Genomic DNA, 16,821 nt, shown 5'->3' on the forward strand with positions numbered 1-16,821 from the left:
CTCTTCATCGCGGTGCGCGGGCCTCTCACTATCGCAGCCTCTCTTGTTGCGGAGCACAGGCTCCAGACGCACAGGATCGGTAATTATGGCTCACGGGCCCAGTTGCTCCACGGCATGTGGGATCTTCCCAGACCAGGGCTCGAACCCGTGTCCCCTGCATTGGCAGGCAGACTCTCAACCACTGTGCCAGCAGGGAAGCCCACTGGTAGGGTTTTGATATGTCTGCAAGCAATTGATTTATTACGGTCTCTGTGCAGTCAGACCTCTCTGCTAATGATAATCTGTAGTTGCAGCTGCTCCCCAGCACTAGCATCACCCCTCAGCTCCCCCTCAGATCATCAGGCATTAGATTCTCATAAAGAGTGCGCAACCTAGATCCCTCACATGCGAGGTTCACAGTAGGGTTCACGCTCCTATGAGAATCTAATGCCGCAGCTGATCTGACAGGAGGCGGAGCTCAGGCGGTAATACGAGCGATGGGGAGCGGCTGTAAATACAGATGAAGCTTCGCTCGCTTGCAGGCTGCTCACCTCCTGCTGTGCGACCTGCTTCCTAACAGGCCACGGACTGGTACTTGTCCATGGCCCAGGCATTGGGAACCCCTGCCTTATACCATTTATTTACAGACTTAAAGGATTATAAAGATGTGATACACAATTACCAAGTCCAATATAAATTGCTTCATAATATACAATGTCCTATTTAAGTTATGCCCTTGGTGAGGATAACAGGAAGGTTAGGCTTCTTTAGCTCTTCAGCCTATGACACAATTTCCATGCTGGTAGTTCCTTCCATCTTCTAGAGCACCTCTGTTTCATTATGATGTTATTTTCTTACAGCTTAGAATAGTCTAAGCAGCCTGTCTACTGATCATGACCAGGAGTCATATAATTGCCCATAGACTGAGCAGTTGGGAACTGCAGTTCCCACCCAGGTGGGAACCATACACATCTCCACTAAGAAGCTAGGTTAGTTTTTTGTGTGTGTTTTACCATCAGTGCCTCTCCCTGATGGCATCCAGCACAAAATCACTTGGCAGGAGTGATGCCCACCTGATTCCAAGTCACTGGGTAAATTCCATGTGACTTAGTTTATTGTAGAAACACCCTCCCATGTCTCTTCCAATTCCCACTGAGACAAATATGGAAAATTAGAGGGGTGGTATTGGTGTACAAGAGAAAGTTTCCCTTGATAGATCCTGCCTAATATCACTGCCAATAGAGGCAATGATAATATGTCCCTTATAATACAAGTCATAATCTCTTTAAGGAAGCAAACAACATTTAAACTATTGAAATTAGTGAAATGCACATTTTACCAATTATGAGCATCATAACTTTACAACTCAATACAAAAGCTCAATATAATTATTATGAAGTTTATTTAAATGGTGATTGTCTCAAGTTCTATAGTTTCTTGTTCCTTTGTGTCTTCAGTGAAAGTGAACCAGAAAATGAATTTCTAGTGTTTAGTTCTTTAGAGTAAGATACATGTATCATCTGCTGAGTCATTCCTCTGGAGATGCTGGATCTCATCCTGAAGTTTTCTGCTCTCAGCTTGGAATCTCTCCTTGAGCTTTTCAGCCTCCTCCTAAAGAGTGATACATAAAACCAAAGAGCTTAGCAAAAAGTAGTGTCCAGATCACTGTGGGGGGAGGGGGGGGAAGGGAGGAGCCCAAATCATTGACTTTCCCTTAGTTATTTTAATCAATTGGTAACAAAAGACAGACCCTGATTCCTCCTTTCTGTTCATGTCCATTTTACGTCTCACTCTTGGTTTCCTACTTGTGTAATTCTTCTCCCATGTCTCTTTCTCTAGCTGCAGAAACATCATCATCTCTCAATCCCTGAACTATTGGTGTTCCAAGAATTATATCCTAAGGCCCCTTCCCTCTTTGCCTTTAGGGAATCTGAGTCATGTTTTGACTTCAGTTCTCATGTATATACAGAGGAATGTCAGATCTAGTATTACAAGGAGAGATTCATACAACAACTAGGTGTCTAGGTGATATCCACAATCAGGTGAGGAGTCTGAGCCTTAGATAAGGGAATTTGTTTCATGTCTCCACAGTTATGGGGTAAAGGTAGAAGGACAGTGTGGGGAGATCAGAAACACCAGGTTGAAAATACTGTCCTTCAGTGCAGGTCTGTAATCTCAAAATTGTCTTGGAGCAGTGTCTGGAAAACAAGGACCTACAGATAGATCAGCCACCCTGGAGGAGGAAGAAGGTGTCCTTTGTCTCATAAGGGTGCTCACATAAGAATTTCAGACTAGGTCTGTAGAAACGAAAGCATTGTAGATCTCACTCACTGGGAAGGCTGTTTTGATAACTTGCTAGGATGTATGATATTGGCATTTAGTTATCTCTTTGGAACCTAATTTTTCTAATCAGAAAAATAAGGACATAATGGTTCTGATTCACAGTGAACAGATTAGATTAGAGAATGTGTGTAAAGTTCTTTGTACAGTGCTTGGTAAATAAGAACTACTGTTAATTGAGTGATAATAATAGTAGAGGACTGGATGAAACAAGTTAAAGGCTTTCAGAACCAGTGACAATTAAGGAAAGGACAGGGGCATAAACACAGTAATATGAAATTAATTTAGCAAGGTAATCTATGACCAGTGGAAAAGACTAGCTAGAGCAATTAACAAGATAACAAAAAAGACTAATTACCCTGGGTTAGAAATATCCTTGGATTTTGCTTAACAAATTAATAATGCTTATGCTGTGCCAAGCGTCATTCTAAACACAAATATTGACTCATTTAAGTATCAAAATAGCCCTATAAAATAGGTATTATAACCATCTCCGAACAATATATGTAGTAAGAAGTGGAGCTGGTTTTCTTACCCAGGCTGTCTGATTCCAGAGTCCTGGCCCTGAGCCACAATATTATGCTGCCTCTCCCACATTGTCAGTGCTTCATGTTCTTATCAATACAGAGAGGGGAATATGATTAAAATCCAGAAATGAAATAATTGATATGAGTACCTTGAGCCGACGTTCTTGGGCCCTCTGTTGCAGTGCCTGCTGGTACACTCTGTTTATCTCCATTTGTCTCACTTGTTCCCGATGGAGTCTCTCCCTCTGCTCCATCATTTGCTGGTGCTGCATCAGAATTGCCCCCAACCTTTGTATTTCAGCCTTCATAAACTCTGCTTTCGCACGTGCCTCTGAAAAGGAAGAAAATGGCAAACTTCTCTAGGATTAAAGTACCTTTCCTTCTGCCTCCCACTCATTTGTTATTGCTGCTACTTCATAGAGAAAATTCCCTGGGGTCATATTTCCCCTCCAGGCAATCATATTGTAGCTGACGGTATATGCCCTATTCAGATATAGACTGAGGAGCTAAGAATGGCACATCTTTGCCATTCTTGCTCTTGTTTAATGATCCCAGGTGAACCAGGCCAAATTAATTTAAAATGTATAGAATTTGTCTTGCATCTTTTTTTTCCATTTTCTTCTCACCTTCCATCTCCTCTTCCCTTGCGGTGAGAATCAGGTCTGTCTGCCAAATGGTAACACACTCAAACTCCTTGGACTGTAAATAGTTCTGCAGAGCTTCCTCAGCCTGGGAACCCCAAAAAATGCAGTTAGAGCTAGGAAATGATTAGAAATGTTATAAACCTCTTTATTTCTTTTTCTTCCCAGCATCTTTTCCTCCCTGGAAGTGCTCAGTCTGTACTTGGTGAAACTATCAGTCAAGGCTTTTCTGTCAAGGGGTGGGCACAAGCTCCAGGCTGGCCTATCAGAGTACCCAGGGCCACTTGATGCAAAAGATTTGGGTGCAGGCGGGAAAATACTGCAGCTTGGGTGTTTTAAAGACTGATATGGATGGTGGGAAAGATGCTTTCTCTCCCGTGAGACTGAGGGCACAAAGGACTAGTTAAGCTGCGAACTGTTGGTGTCATCTTTGCTGCTGTGTGGGGTGAGCCTGCCTGAGAATGACGCGAATGGTGAGGAAAACAGAACAGAAAGCTGGAGTTGAGATTGGAAAGAAAAAGGAAAGGGGAAAATTGATTACATTGTTACATGTAATCAACTGATTATGTTAAACTCTTGAACATATCTACACTTACAACTAAATTTAAACATTTTGCCTTTAGTTTATGTGAGCCAGTGAATTATTTTCTTAAGTTAGTTCGATTATTGGGATTCTGTACTGTGTAACCAAAAAAGTCCCTTTGTTGCAATGGGTGTTGAAGGTTGTGATAAAAGTCTGGTGACTATGGTGATAGTTCAGTTTAATACCACAGCTCTCATTCTTCCTGTCCGAAAAAAGAAGACCCCTAGCAATTCCTCATAATTAATGCATAAAACTAGGGATACCTGTATTCCTTTCCTGGGCTCCTGATAGTACTTTGCCTTCAGCTCTTCTCTCTTCTGAAGGAAGAGACGATGCCCCCCAGGTTTTGAATAAATCCCTTGCTTCACATCTTCTTCTAGAGGACAAAAAATATCCTGAAGTAAAGCTGAACAGCGATTCAGTGATGCCTCCAAATTCCGTTTACAGAAGTCATTCTGTTTGGTTTCTAGCAGGGTCTTCGAAAGGAAAAAGGCCCACGGAGAAGGTGTTAGCAACACTTCAGTACTTTTAGAAATGGTTTACAAAAAGAATCTCTGTATTTTTTCTGTAAATTCAAGGACTACAAGTAATACTATATCCTCCCTACCAAACCTAGAAAAGTTCCAAGGATGATACACTGTAGAAAAATGACTTTACTTTTGCTTTTGAAATCTCCTGGAACCCCATTCTTTTGCTTTTTCTGCTTTAGATAGGATCTTCAGACTGCAGATCTCTAGCCTCATGCCCTAATTTTAAATGTAACCTACTGTTTTACAACCACCCCAGTATTATACTGGGCTGGGATTCCCAATGAGGTAGAATGGATGAGTGGGTGCTATTAAACCTAGGGACATTATATTTTAGTAGACCCATTTGGCAATTCTGTATGCTTGATTAATAAAAAAGGAAAGTTAATTAGTACTTTATGAATACATTTTTTTAAGGGATAAGATTACTTAAAAACAATTAGTCCATGGGTGTAACATAGTAAGTTGAGTTGTCTGCATGTGAAAGTTTCAGAATCTATAGGGTCCAGAGTAGTTACATGTTTATTTATTTGGTTTTTTGTTTGTTTGTTTTCAGAATAATAGTGATATCTTGGTCACATAAGTGATAGTCATTGTCTCTCAGTCTAGTAAGAATTGTTTTTCTTAATTAAGTCCTCATTTTGCCTCATTTTTGCCTCATAGCAATACCTTGCCTATATTGCCCCTAAGCCCCATGAACTACAGCAGTAAAACTTAATTACCTCTAATTTTTCCTGGAACCCTTGGTCTATATCCTCGAAAGAGTTCTTCATGAAGACTTCCATAGCCCCTTTCTCACTGGCCCTGTGCAGATCCAGCAGCTCCTGGAGGGTTTCCGTGGGCAGCTGCACCTTCTGGCCCATCTGTTGGTCATAGTGGGCAATGGCCTTTTGCAGTGCGGCCAAGTTCTTAATCTGGGCCAAGGCCAGGACTTCGTTCTCCATGCAGGGCAGATCCCCACTGTTGATGGCATTGACATAGGTCAGTACCAGGCTCTCTAGATCTTCACAGGAGGAAGAGATGCTTGAATTATTTGCAGAGAAAAAGGACATGCTCTGAACTGAGTAATTCTGAGAATGTTAATTTAGCGTATTCAGCCTCCTGCACAGTGTTCAAGTGGCCCAAATAAGTTCCTTTGGGAAATTATGTGACCAAGAAGACAGATCTTTAATTCTTTGAGAAAAGAAAGTGTTCAAAGAGGAAAGTTCAAGATCTATGTGATGATCCACATTTCATCATTTTCTCATTGAGAAATGAGGAAATGGTTATATAAAATTGTGTGTATTCATTTGATTAGAATACTATAGACCTTTTGCCTCTTTATACTTCCCATTTTTTCTCTCTTCCTCAGGTTTCTGTTTCCTTCAGAAATCCGTTTTCTCCTCCACTTCAACATGTAAAGCTGGTATGAGTGTTACCCTCATTGGAAAAATCACAAAGTAGGCAAATTAGACCAGGTCAACTTACTCTTCGTTGGAACATTGCTGTTTGTCTTCCTTGTCCTTAGCTATTTTTGTTTGCACTCAACTTCCCTTTAGAGCGTAGCAATAATTGACAAAGTTCCAAGACATAGAGTATTTAGGAACAACTGGACCAAGAAGTCTGCTTAGATTTCTTTAAGGGTTCTAGACAACTTGGGCATCTGCTTGTTTAATGCTTGTATCAAGCACATTCTATTTATACAGAGAATGTATGTGTTTTCTTCATCTTCTGCCTATCAAAGGCATAATAAGTATCCATAATATCGGTAGAACAAATGCTGCCAACCCACGTGGGTTAGTCTAGTTCAACAGTGTACCACTTATAGGTAGAACTTTTTTAACCTGACCTTTTCATCAGGTTATATTCCTAATTTATCTTACTTTGCAGGCATTGCTAAAAAAGCCTACAAATATTTTTGGTGCTCACCTGAATTTAATAAATATGATACATATGGTTTTCTTGGTAATAGCTGATTATGTATTTTCAACAGTGGAAGGAGAAAATTACAACAGTGCTCCCATTCTCTATTTTGGATTGAAGGAAAATCCTCGAAGAGGTACTCACGAGATCCATTGACCTTGATGCCTCCTGAAACAGTTTTAGTCTTGGAATGGCTGAAGATGTAGGAACAGAAATCTGCCACTTGTTGTACAAATTCAGGATCCAGGTCATCATTATGCAGTGTCTCAAGCTGGGCAAGCTTCTTCCGATGAGTGGGCAAGTCAAAAATAAAGCATTCCTTTATTGGAAAGAATTTCTGTATACACAGACGGGGCAAATTAAAATTTTGAAGATGTTGATCGGTGCCTGAGGAAGGAAAAATAGGATTATTTAGTACAGGGTTAACTTTCATTTTAATCTCTTTCCCACAAATAAATGTGCTTTCTACCTACTGTTATTTATTTCACTACATTTTCACAAACCCTAAGCAAAAACTTAAAACGTGATCAATCAGGGAAAGGAAAATGGAAAAGTAATTTTCTCCAAGAACAGGGGAGTAATACAATTTAATATTGAATGTATTAGTTCACTTTAAATCAATAGTATTAATTATTTATGTGATAATTTAGTCAGGTGAGTAAATATAGGAAACTATAACTTTAACCAGCAACACACAGGAGATAATTTCTTGTGCTACTTTTCTCCCTCTTTCCAAAACTGAAGTCCCTGTTACCTTGCTTTGGCCTCAGTGAATTCTCCAGGTACTCATCTGCTGTGATGAGTCGCCCATTTGCTTCCAGGTCAAGGTAGAAATCTCTCACAGTCCACACTAAGTCTGGACAGACGCTCACAAAGTCAGCTGCATTGTCTACCCCATCAAGATCAGGTGACGTAACTGTTCTGAGCAGATTTGACAGTTCTGTCACATAGCTGAGATGCAATTAAGGAAAACTGTTGGAAATAGAACTGCGTCTAAACCATACTTAATTCCATGCCCTCCTATACTTTTATATTCCCTTTGGGTTATAACCAATCCTCATTTCATCAGTAAATATAAGGACTATTTTTCTTGCCCCATTTTTTCCCCAACATCTTCATTGGAGTATAATTGCTCTACAATGGTGCATTAGTTTCTGCTGTATAACAAAGTTAATCAGCCATATGTATACATAAATCCCCATATCCCCTCCCTCTTGCATCTCCCTCCCACCCTCCCTATCCCACCGCTCTAGGTGGTCACAAAGCACCGAGCTGATCTCCCTGTGCTATGCAGCTGCTTCCCACCAGCCATCCATTCTACACTTGGTAGTGTATATATGTCCATGCCACTCTCTCACCTCATCCCAGCCCACCCTTCCCCCTCCCCATGTCCTCACGTCTACTCTCCATGTCTGCGTCTTTATTTCTGTCCTGCCCCTAGGTTCTTCACAACCTTTTTTTTTTTTTTTTTTAGGTTCCATATATGTGTGTTAGCATACGGTATTTGTTTTTCTCTTTCTGACTTCACTCTGTATGACACTCTGTATGACACTGTATGACAGACTCTAGGTCCATCCACCTCACTACAAATAACTCAATTTCATTTCTTTTAATGGCTAAGTAATATTCCATTGTATATATGTGCCACATCTTCTTTATCCATTCATTTGTCAATGGACACTTAGGTTGCTTCCATGTCCTGGCTATTGTAAATAGAGCTGCAATGAACACTGTGGTACATGACTCTTTGAATTATGGTTTTCTCAGGATATATGCCCAGTAGTGGGATTGCTGAGTCGTATGGTAGTTCTATTTTTAGTTTTTTAAGGAACCTCCATACTGTTCTCCATAGTGGCTGTATCAAGTTACATTCCCACCAACAGTGCAGGAGGGTTCCCTTTTCTCCACACCCTCTCCAGCATTTATTGTTTGTAGATTTTTTGATGATGGCCATTCTGACCGGTGTGAGGTGATACTTCATTGTAGTTTTGATTTGCATTTCTCTAATGATTAGTGGTGTTGAGCATCCTTTCATGTGTTTGATGGCAATCTGTATATCTTCTTTGTAGAAATGTCTATTTAGGTCTTCTGCCCATTTTTGGATTGCGTTGTTTGTTTTTTGATATTGAGCTGCATGAGCTGCCTGTATATTTTGGAGATTAATCCTTTGTCAGTTGCTTCATTTGTAAATATTTTCTCCCAGTCTGAGTGTTGTCTTGTCCTTTTAATGTTTACAATGTTTTCATTTTTGTGTTTGATACACAAGGACTCATGAACATAGCTGGTGAATAAAGCAGTTCTCTCTGGCTTTGGTGCCATCCTGGACAACAAAAGGATACTGCAAGAGGTCGATAGCCCTCTGGTCAATTGTGTTCATAGTATTATATACAAAGGTACTACTCAGTAGTAGTGCCAGTACAAATATCTGGGTGTCACTCTTTTTGTCACCCTAGAAGTCAGAACAAATTTCAGTCATGTCTCATGGCATTCCATATGAGCAGTTATTAAAAATAGACCCTTGACTTACAAATGTTAGACAAGACAAACAGAAATGGTTGTGAGAAACATATGAGCTTTGAATAGTTCTGTCATTAGCGTTGATAATTTTATACAAAACCATATTTTGTTAACTTATCAGTCCCTCTTATAACTGGTTAGGTGTTTGAAAAATGGATAGTCAAAGTTCGTGAAGGTAACCAGAGTGCTTAAAATGAAGATTTTCAATTGTGTAAAACAAAATTGGTCTGTATAAATAATACATGCATCTATTTTATTGAGTAGCTTTTATACACAGGACAGTTCACATTACTGAGCTTATCTAATACTCAAAACAACACTGTGAGATACGTTTTTCTTTTTTCTTTTTTTTGTTTTAGAGAGAGAGATGGGACAAGTGACAGCATACAGCTAAGCTTCAGCACCAGAATTGCTCAAAGAGTAGGGATGTATTAGGGATACATATTCAGGAGCCTACCGGGGGTGAAGGATGTGAATAAACTGCACAGGTAATAAGGCAGTTCTCTGAACTGACTTGGTATTTCTCTGCTGCACAAATGGATCAGGAGCCCTGCAAAGGAGAACCTTCAGAGTTCACTGTATTCAATGCAAACCTTTAAATGGTTCTCTTCCTCTTTTAGAGCGTGTAATCTAGACTGGATACCCCCAACCTTGGGCTCCAGGGCACCTTCTTCGTGTTGGGATCTGTACATAGAAGATGCTAAAATACAAAGATATACAGTCCCTGTACATGGAGGCCATTTCTTACAGTTCTCCGAGTGATTATCTAATCTGGTAGGGATGAGAAAGGTAAAGTCCTTATCAGCCTGAGCCCCAGGGCCTCTTCTCCACAGAGTACTGTCATATTTTTTCCCCTTGTTGAGGTTTCAGATAATGTTTAAAATGTAAAATGGATCAGAGATAATTCTGCACTGGTCAGCAGGACTGGAGCAGAAACATGTTTTGATTCCTGGTACTGTTGAGATAAGTTTTTAAACTACTGTCTCCATGTTACAGGTGAGGAAACTAAAGAAAAAATGAGTTAACTATTTTGAATTGTGGTAAATTAAAGGCAAAATGAAGACATAAAAAACAAGAGCTCAGGCTTCCCTGGTGGCGCAGTGGTTGAGAATCTGCCTGCTAATGCAGGGGACACGGGTTCGAGCCCTGGTGTGGGAAGATCCCACATGCCGCGGAGCAACTAGGCCCGTGAGCCACAACTACTGAGCCTGCGCGTCTGGAGCCTGTGCTCCGCAACAAGAGAGGCCACGATAGTGAGAGGCCCGCGCACCGCGATGAAGAGTGGCCCCCGCTTGCCGCAACTAGAGAAAGCCCTCACAGAAACGAAGACCCAACACAGACAAAAATAAATAAATAAATAAATTTAAAAAAAAACTTTAAAAACAAACAAACAAAAAAAAAACGAGAGCTCAAGGGAAAGATCCAGTTTTGTGCTCGAGCCAGCTCACGAGAGCTGGCTGTGTACATCTTTCCTGAGCCCTGAGTTTAGTGACTTTACTTTGGTAGCTTGGAGTGAGCTGTGATGGGAGTACTTGGAAAACTGGCAAGTACTACAAAGCAAGGCTTTTTTTCCCCAGTGGGCTGGTGGTTAGACACTTACCAGCGTAGAAGTGAAAAAATCCCATGTTACTCCTGTGCAAGTGATAAAATGGATGAGACCAAAGGGGAAATAGAAGATTTGAGGAGACATTCTTGCTTGTCAGAGTCCGAGAGCTCCTACTGCCAGGCCCCTGATTTGGACTCAAGTCTCGCTGCCCTGAAGCTTACTGCATATCTCTATCCTCTACAGGGTCAGACTCGTGACAGTGATTTTGTTTGTACCGCCTTTCTGCAGTTCGGTTAAGTGCCTAGCTCCACGTTCGCACAGCCTCCCAATTATGATTCTGGCTTATACATATATTTTTCTCACTTCAGGTTTCCAAACTTTGACTATTAAAAATAGAGAGGGGGAAAAAAAGGTATACCCTTGTCAAGCAGAAGTACAAAAAAAAAAATCTCCCTGTGTAAAGAATGTTCAGGGATGAGGAGGTTGATTAAAAAGGAATCCTTGTTCCTTGCCTTCTCTATGTCTCCAAGTCCCTCCGTGTCAAGAAGAACCAGGATGTGGTTTGGCTTCTCAGGGTGAGGCACACACCACATCCAGATGCCCTTGGTGTGAGACTGCACCGTGGATCCAACAGAGAAACCTGCAAGGGGGAGTGGAGAGGCTGTAACTGAGGAGGGGATCTGGAAATTGGAGACTTTCTTGACAGCTGAGTTACCGTGTAAGGAAAGCAAGATGAAGATATGGCAGAAAGTATAACCCAGTATTGATCTGAATTACAATAGAGGGATGAGAAAATAAGAATACCAAGTACTGTAGGCTGGAAATTTGATGGATTTTTTTGCAAGAATATTATGCTATTAAAATTTTAATCATTTGTAATTACATATGTAGAAGTATTTTAATGATGTCTTACCCTTATAATTGGAAAATAGTAAGATTTTTCTAAGAAAAAAAGAGGTGATATGTCAGAAACAGAACTCAACCCTTTATCTCCCAGAAGATAATTAACTAGCTGCGGCCCAAACATTAGCTTTCAATATTCCTCCGCATCTCTAACTTCCTCTCCTCGCATCACCTTCCTGCATGCTGGGAGTGTGGGTGGGCAGAAGGGACTCGGCTGGGCTTTGCTGGTGCCACTCACCCTTGTTCTTCCCAGCCAGCTTGTTCATCAGGTAGGATTTGCCGGTGCGGTAGAGGCCCACGATAGCCACCACCACAACGGGCTGCTGAATGGCAGACAGGATCTTCAGAGCTTTCGGATTAACCAACAGTCGCCCATTAATGTTCTCGATGAGGCACAAGGGTTCTGGCATGTGAACCACTGGGGCCATGTTCAGGGGGGTCACCTGATCTGCAAGGGAAGAGATGGGATAGACTGGAATTTCTAGACTTTAAACAGAGAAAAATCATTTTTCTTCCTCAACCTGCAGGCATACTACTCTGCAGCATGGCCTAAGTTTCTGAAGAAGTTTACAAAAGACAAAAGAGCAAAGAGGGCCATAGTAAAATATGTCCTAGGCCCTTCAGAGTTCTACTATAGGCTACCCCACTGGTGCTTAAATATTTGGTGGCCTTATGGAAAACCATTTTCTGAGACTAATTTACTGCTGTTTTGAGTCTGACGCTTCCCCACTGGTTTTGGCTTGCTTATATTTCTTAGTTTTTACCTCTTTGAATCCCCAGATTGAATCTTTATGACCACTATTTGTTACATGACACTTCTTGCTTTTACACCGTATCAACTTGCTTTTCTCTAATTTAGGGCTATGTCCAGTCAAAGCGTATTATACTAAATCCTGCCAGGTCATTACGTAGCATTATCTAACAAATAACAGTTGTTTACTTCTTAAAGCTTTACTTTTAAAGAATTTTTTATGTAGCTATTAGTGTGTGTTCTTCAGTCAAAACTTTAATGAGTGTTCATTTTATGAATGAGAAAGTGAGTGAAAATACTTTCTAAAATAATACTTAACCAGTTATTTTCTAATTTCTGGGCATCAATTTCTGTAACCTAAAGAGTCCCCAGTAAAACATGTTTAAGCTATCTGAGATTAAAACAAATGCTTGCTTTTCTGCCTTGCCACATCATAAAGAACAATTTTCTTCCATTTTAGAAGTGATTATTTTCAACAGAAGCTAAAAATCCACCATCTGCTTGCCTTTTTTAAAAAACTGAAATCTTACAATGCAAAGGTCTGGATTCCCTTGCTAGCTTTTAAAAAGTTATAAAGACCCATTCTCCCCCTTTCTTCATAGCCAATGCCCCAGAGATTATCCAGATGACAGATAAATAAAAAGAGAAACTGCTTGGCAGCAGTAATATATCCATTGCAAATGTCATCACGTCAGGGCATGGGAGCCAGGAAATGTTCAGTCCAAGCCACATCCAAAAAGAGGGGATCCCACACAATTTTACATTCTCAAATGCAAAGTTTCTTTTTACTCTAATCCACTTCCAATGCAGTATTGGCACCTTCTGCTTGTTGAGTTCTGTTATCTGATTTGTATATAGCAGGGGTCATAATCATTTTTAGGTTAGAAAGATATGGGGACCTGGCAGTGATGATCTATAACAGTTAGCTAGAAAGACAGAAGATACACAATCTAAATCTATTTGCAGATTTTTGGGAACCTACAAGCTCTTGTGCTTTGGAATGAGGTCACTAATGGGAAAGGAAGCTAGTTTGTCTGAATTTTCAGACCTCCTAATGAATAACATTTAGCGCTGTGTATCTATATTAATGAAAGTATTTTATACATTGTCCCCAGATGTTACCCGGGTAACATCTTTAATGTTTTTAGGACAGCCCAATCTCCAAAACATCTCTGCAGATTCAATGTGTTTGAGCCCCATACATAACTATTGCTCTATCATAACTCAGCCTATGATGTGTGCTCTGAGTTGCATTCTTCTCCCTAACTCTGTTAGAGCCCCATACTCTTTGGTAAATAAAAACAATGCAAGAATGCATCAAAACACACAGAAATACAAATATACATTTTGACTTTGAAATAGGGTAGATCTGATTTCTAATCTCAGACCTCCACCTGGCTCTCTGTGTGACACTGGCATTTCACTTAACACTCTAAGCCTATCTTCAGAAAAAGAAAGTAAATAAATAACTATTTATATACATCAGTATAACTGCTAGCTTACAAAAGAGAGAGAGAACTGTAGGAAAGGAAAAAAATGTGTAAAGAAGGAAAATGCTGAGAAATACAGGAGAAAAGGCTCGGAAGGACTCCTAATGGAGTTTCTAGAAGAAGACATCTCTGTTTTCAGTCATACAATTCTAGATGGGTTTTGTGTTACTTTTATGTTGTTTGCCTTCACTTTGCTTTGTGTTGTTTCTGGTTTGAGTTGGTAGGAAAAGGAAAAAGCTCTTCTTAAGGAGAAAAATGGAAATCAAGCAAGAAGGAGATGCACGAAGTATGTGCTGTGATAAGAAATTCAAAGGAGGAGAAAGTTTCCAGGAGTAAACAAAATTTCCAGACAGTGTTAAGTGATTCGTTGGGGCTTCCCTGGAGGCCCAGTGGTTAAGGCTCCACGCTTCCACTGCAGAGGGCAGGGGTTCAGCCCCTGGACTAAAGGTCCCAAGTGCCATGCGGTGCAGCCAAAACAAAACAGAACAATAATGAAAAATACATAAAAAACAAAAAGTGATTCGTAATAGTAGAATTATTAGAGGAGAAGAAACAAAGTCCGACACAAAAGGCCTTAAGGAATGAGTGGGTGTCAATCAATCAAGACTAATTCATTCAGGGTTCTTTCTAAAGGAAGACATTCATCTTCAAAAAAGTGCAGGGCTATGACTAAAATATATAGCCATTTTCATGAAACTTCTTCATTGTTCATTCTGGGTTTCAACTTTTTTCTTTCTTTTTTTTGTCCTTAACAAGGTAAGCAAGCCATTTACATTACATTTCGTTCAATGCTCTTTCTCATGAAAATAGTACAGTCATAGTTCTTCAAAAGTTAAGGCTGCAGTTTGAAGGATCTTTATCAGGTTTTATCAAAGGTGACTTAAGTGGCAATTATGATCCCCATAGATCATAAGGTGGCAAAGGAAGAAAAGCAGTATGAAGACATTTCAAACTCTCAGTCCCCACACATGCTCGTGTCTAATTCAGCGGAACTGGCACTTAATGAAATCTGCTGCCTGTCTGAAAGCACCACAATTTACCTTTAATAAGAGGTGATAGTCTACGTCGAGCTCAGCTGCACTGTATCATGAACAGACTTTTTAAGACATCCTGACCCTTTCCACCCTTGCCCCAGACTTACCTTCACGGTGAAATCAGTAGCAGAGATCTTTTAGAGCTGGTAAGAAAGGTGCTTCAATGAGAAATTGGTAAGAGTTCTAAATCTGTCCCTCAGGTTAGCTGTGTTGGATTCTGATATACTTTTTTCTTATCCAGTCCTGGGGATTTCTTTTCTTTCCACTCCACTCTGCCAGAGGGCGGAGGATTAGAGTATGAAACAAAACCTGAAAGTGGAAAGGGTTTTTGAAATGTCGCTGCAGGAAACTGAAACCACAAGCCAAACAGAAACCACAAGCCAAACCACCAGCCAAATTGTACATGGAAGAGAAATTTGAAATCATTTGCATTTTTTTCTACTCCAAACTGTCCTCGGGGCCGTGGGAAACCATAATAAGTCTACAGTAACAGTGACTATAACCCCAAGGTATGTTTACATTATGTGAATATACCATTTTTGCTTGTTTTTTGTTTTTGTTTTTGTTTTTGCTTGGCTGCACCACGAGGCATGTGGGATCTTAGTTCCCCAATGGGGATCCAACCTTTGCCCCCCCCAGTGGAAGCGCAGAGTCTTAACCACTGGACCGCCAGGAAAGTCCCCGCTTGTTTGATTTTAAGAAACCAGCCTTCCTATGCAATTCAGGTCATCTCTTGCTAAATATGTAGGAATTTTGATAGAATTTTTTTCTGAGAAAACTTGAGTTTGACACACAGAATAAACTGCTGTATAATTTCAGTGAAGAAAAATTCACTTCCTCAATAGACAAACTAGATGCTAAACAATTTTAAAGAACTTAAAAAAAATCAGTCATTAAATAGTCAACAGATTTTTATAACTGCATCTTTCATCAGTCAGGCAAACATTCAAAGCGAACACTTTGAATACCTACTACACGCTGCAGTGTTCAAAGAGAAGCAAGAAACCAACAATCAAGAAGCATCATAATCCCTATGAGGAGATTTTGTTCTAGATGAATGCAACCTACAGCCTCCTTTGCCTCCCTTAAACCCACTCCTCCCAAACATGCAAATATTTATTTGGTTGTCTTCCTTATTTTCAACTATTGTCTGGTAGCGTTGGCACATTGTTTTTCAGAGCTTTGTAACTTAAATCTTTCAACCACCCAAGATATTAATAATAGAAAGTTCTCTATGTCTTTTTATTATTATTACTGAGATATAACTGACGTATAACATTGTATTACTTTTAGGTATGCAACACAATGATTTGACATATGTATATATTGCAAAATGATTACTACAAAAAATTTAGTTAACATCTGTGACCACACAGTTACATTTTTTTCTTATGATGAGAACTTTTAAGATATACTCTTTTAGCAACTTTCAAATATACAGTGAAGTATTCTTAACTATAGTCACCATGCTGTTCATTATATCCCAGGATTTATTTATAACTGGAAGTTTGTACTTTTTGACCACCTTAACACATTCCACCCTCCCTCCCCTCACCTCTGGCAACCACCCATCTGTTCTATGAGTTCAGTTTATTGTTATTTTTTAAGATTCCACATATAAGTAAGATTATACAGTATTTGTCTTTCTGTCTGACTTATTTCACTTAGCATAATACCTTTCAAGTCCAACCATGTTGTCACAAATGGCAATATTTCCTTCTTTTTTATGGTTGAGTAATATTCTATCATATATACATACCACATTTTCTTTATCTACTCATCCATTGATGGATAACTAGGTTGTTTACACATCTTGGCCATTGTGAATAATCTTGCAATGAACATGGCCGTGAATATATCTCTTCAAGGCAGTGTTTTCATATTGTTCAGAGATATACCCAAAACTGGAATTGCTGGGTCATGTGGTAGATTTATCATTTATTTTTGAGGAAACTCCATACTGTTTTCCATGGTGGCTGTACGAAATCTATATTCCCACCAACAATGCATAAGTGTTTGCTTTCTCCACATCCTTATCAACACTTGTTATTTATTGTCTTTTGGATAATAGCCTTTCTGAC

General features: G+C 39.8%; 1 protein-coding gene across 1 annotated transcript; it reads right to left on the minus strand.

Moving 5' to 3' along the window:
* Positions 1-1,434: 1,434 nt before the first annotated feature.
* On the minus strand, positions 1,435-14,914 carry GBP5 (guanylate binding protein 5). The gene is made up of 11 exons (XM_068538059.1): positions 14,848-14,914; positions 11,704-11,913; positions 11,075-11,202; positions 8,839-8,948; positions 7,254-7,450; positions 6,644-6,886; positions 5,320-5,600; positions 4,334-4,546; positions 3,473-3,575; positions 2,996-3,177; positions 1,435-1,590 (listed from the first exon to the last, which is right to left on the minus strand). Exons 2-11 carry the CDS (start codon positions 11,891-11,893, stop codon positions 1,477-1,479), a joined length of 1,761 nt encoding a protein of 586 aa, XP_068394160.1. The 5' UTR covers positions 11,894-11,913; positions 14,848-14,914; the 3' UTR covers positions 1,435-1,476.
* Between the last annotated feature and the right edge of the window lie 1,907 nt (positions 14,915-16,821).

This window comes from Eschrichtius robustus, chromosome 3, assembly GCF_028021215.1.
Source record: "Eschrichtius robustus isolate mEscRob2 chromosome 3, mEscRob2.pri, whole genome shotgun sequence".
NCBI lineage: Eukaryota > Metazoa > Chordata > Mammalia > Artiodactyla > Eschrichtiidae > Eschrichtius > Eschrichtius robustus.

What these genes read in the sequence shown, in the direction of transcription:
- GBP5 (XM_068538059.1), bottom strand. Translation starts at nt 11,893, where the DNA reads ATGGCCCCAGTGGTTCACATGCCAGAACCCTTGTGCCTCATCGAGAAC. An exon ending in CATCAAGGTCAATGGATCTC is followed by an intron (nt 5,601 to 6,643) that starts GTGAGTACCTCT and finishes CCTCCTGTGAAG; the next exon opens with ATCTAGAGAGCCTGGTACTG. An exon ending in CCCAAGAACGTCGGCTCAAG is followed by an intron (nt 1,591 to 2,995) that starts GTACTCATATCA and finishes ATCACTCTTTAG; the next exon opens with GAGGAGGCTGAAAAGCTCAA.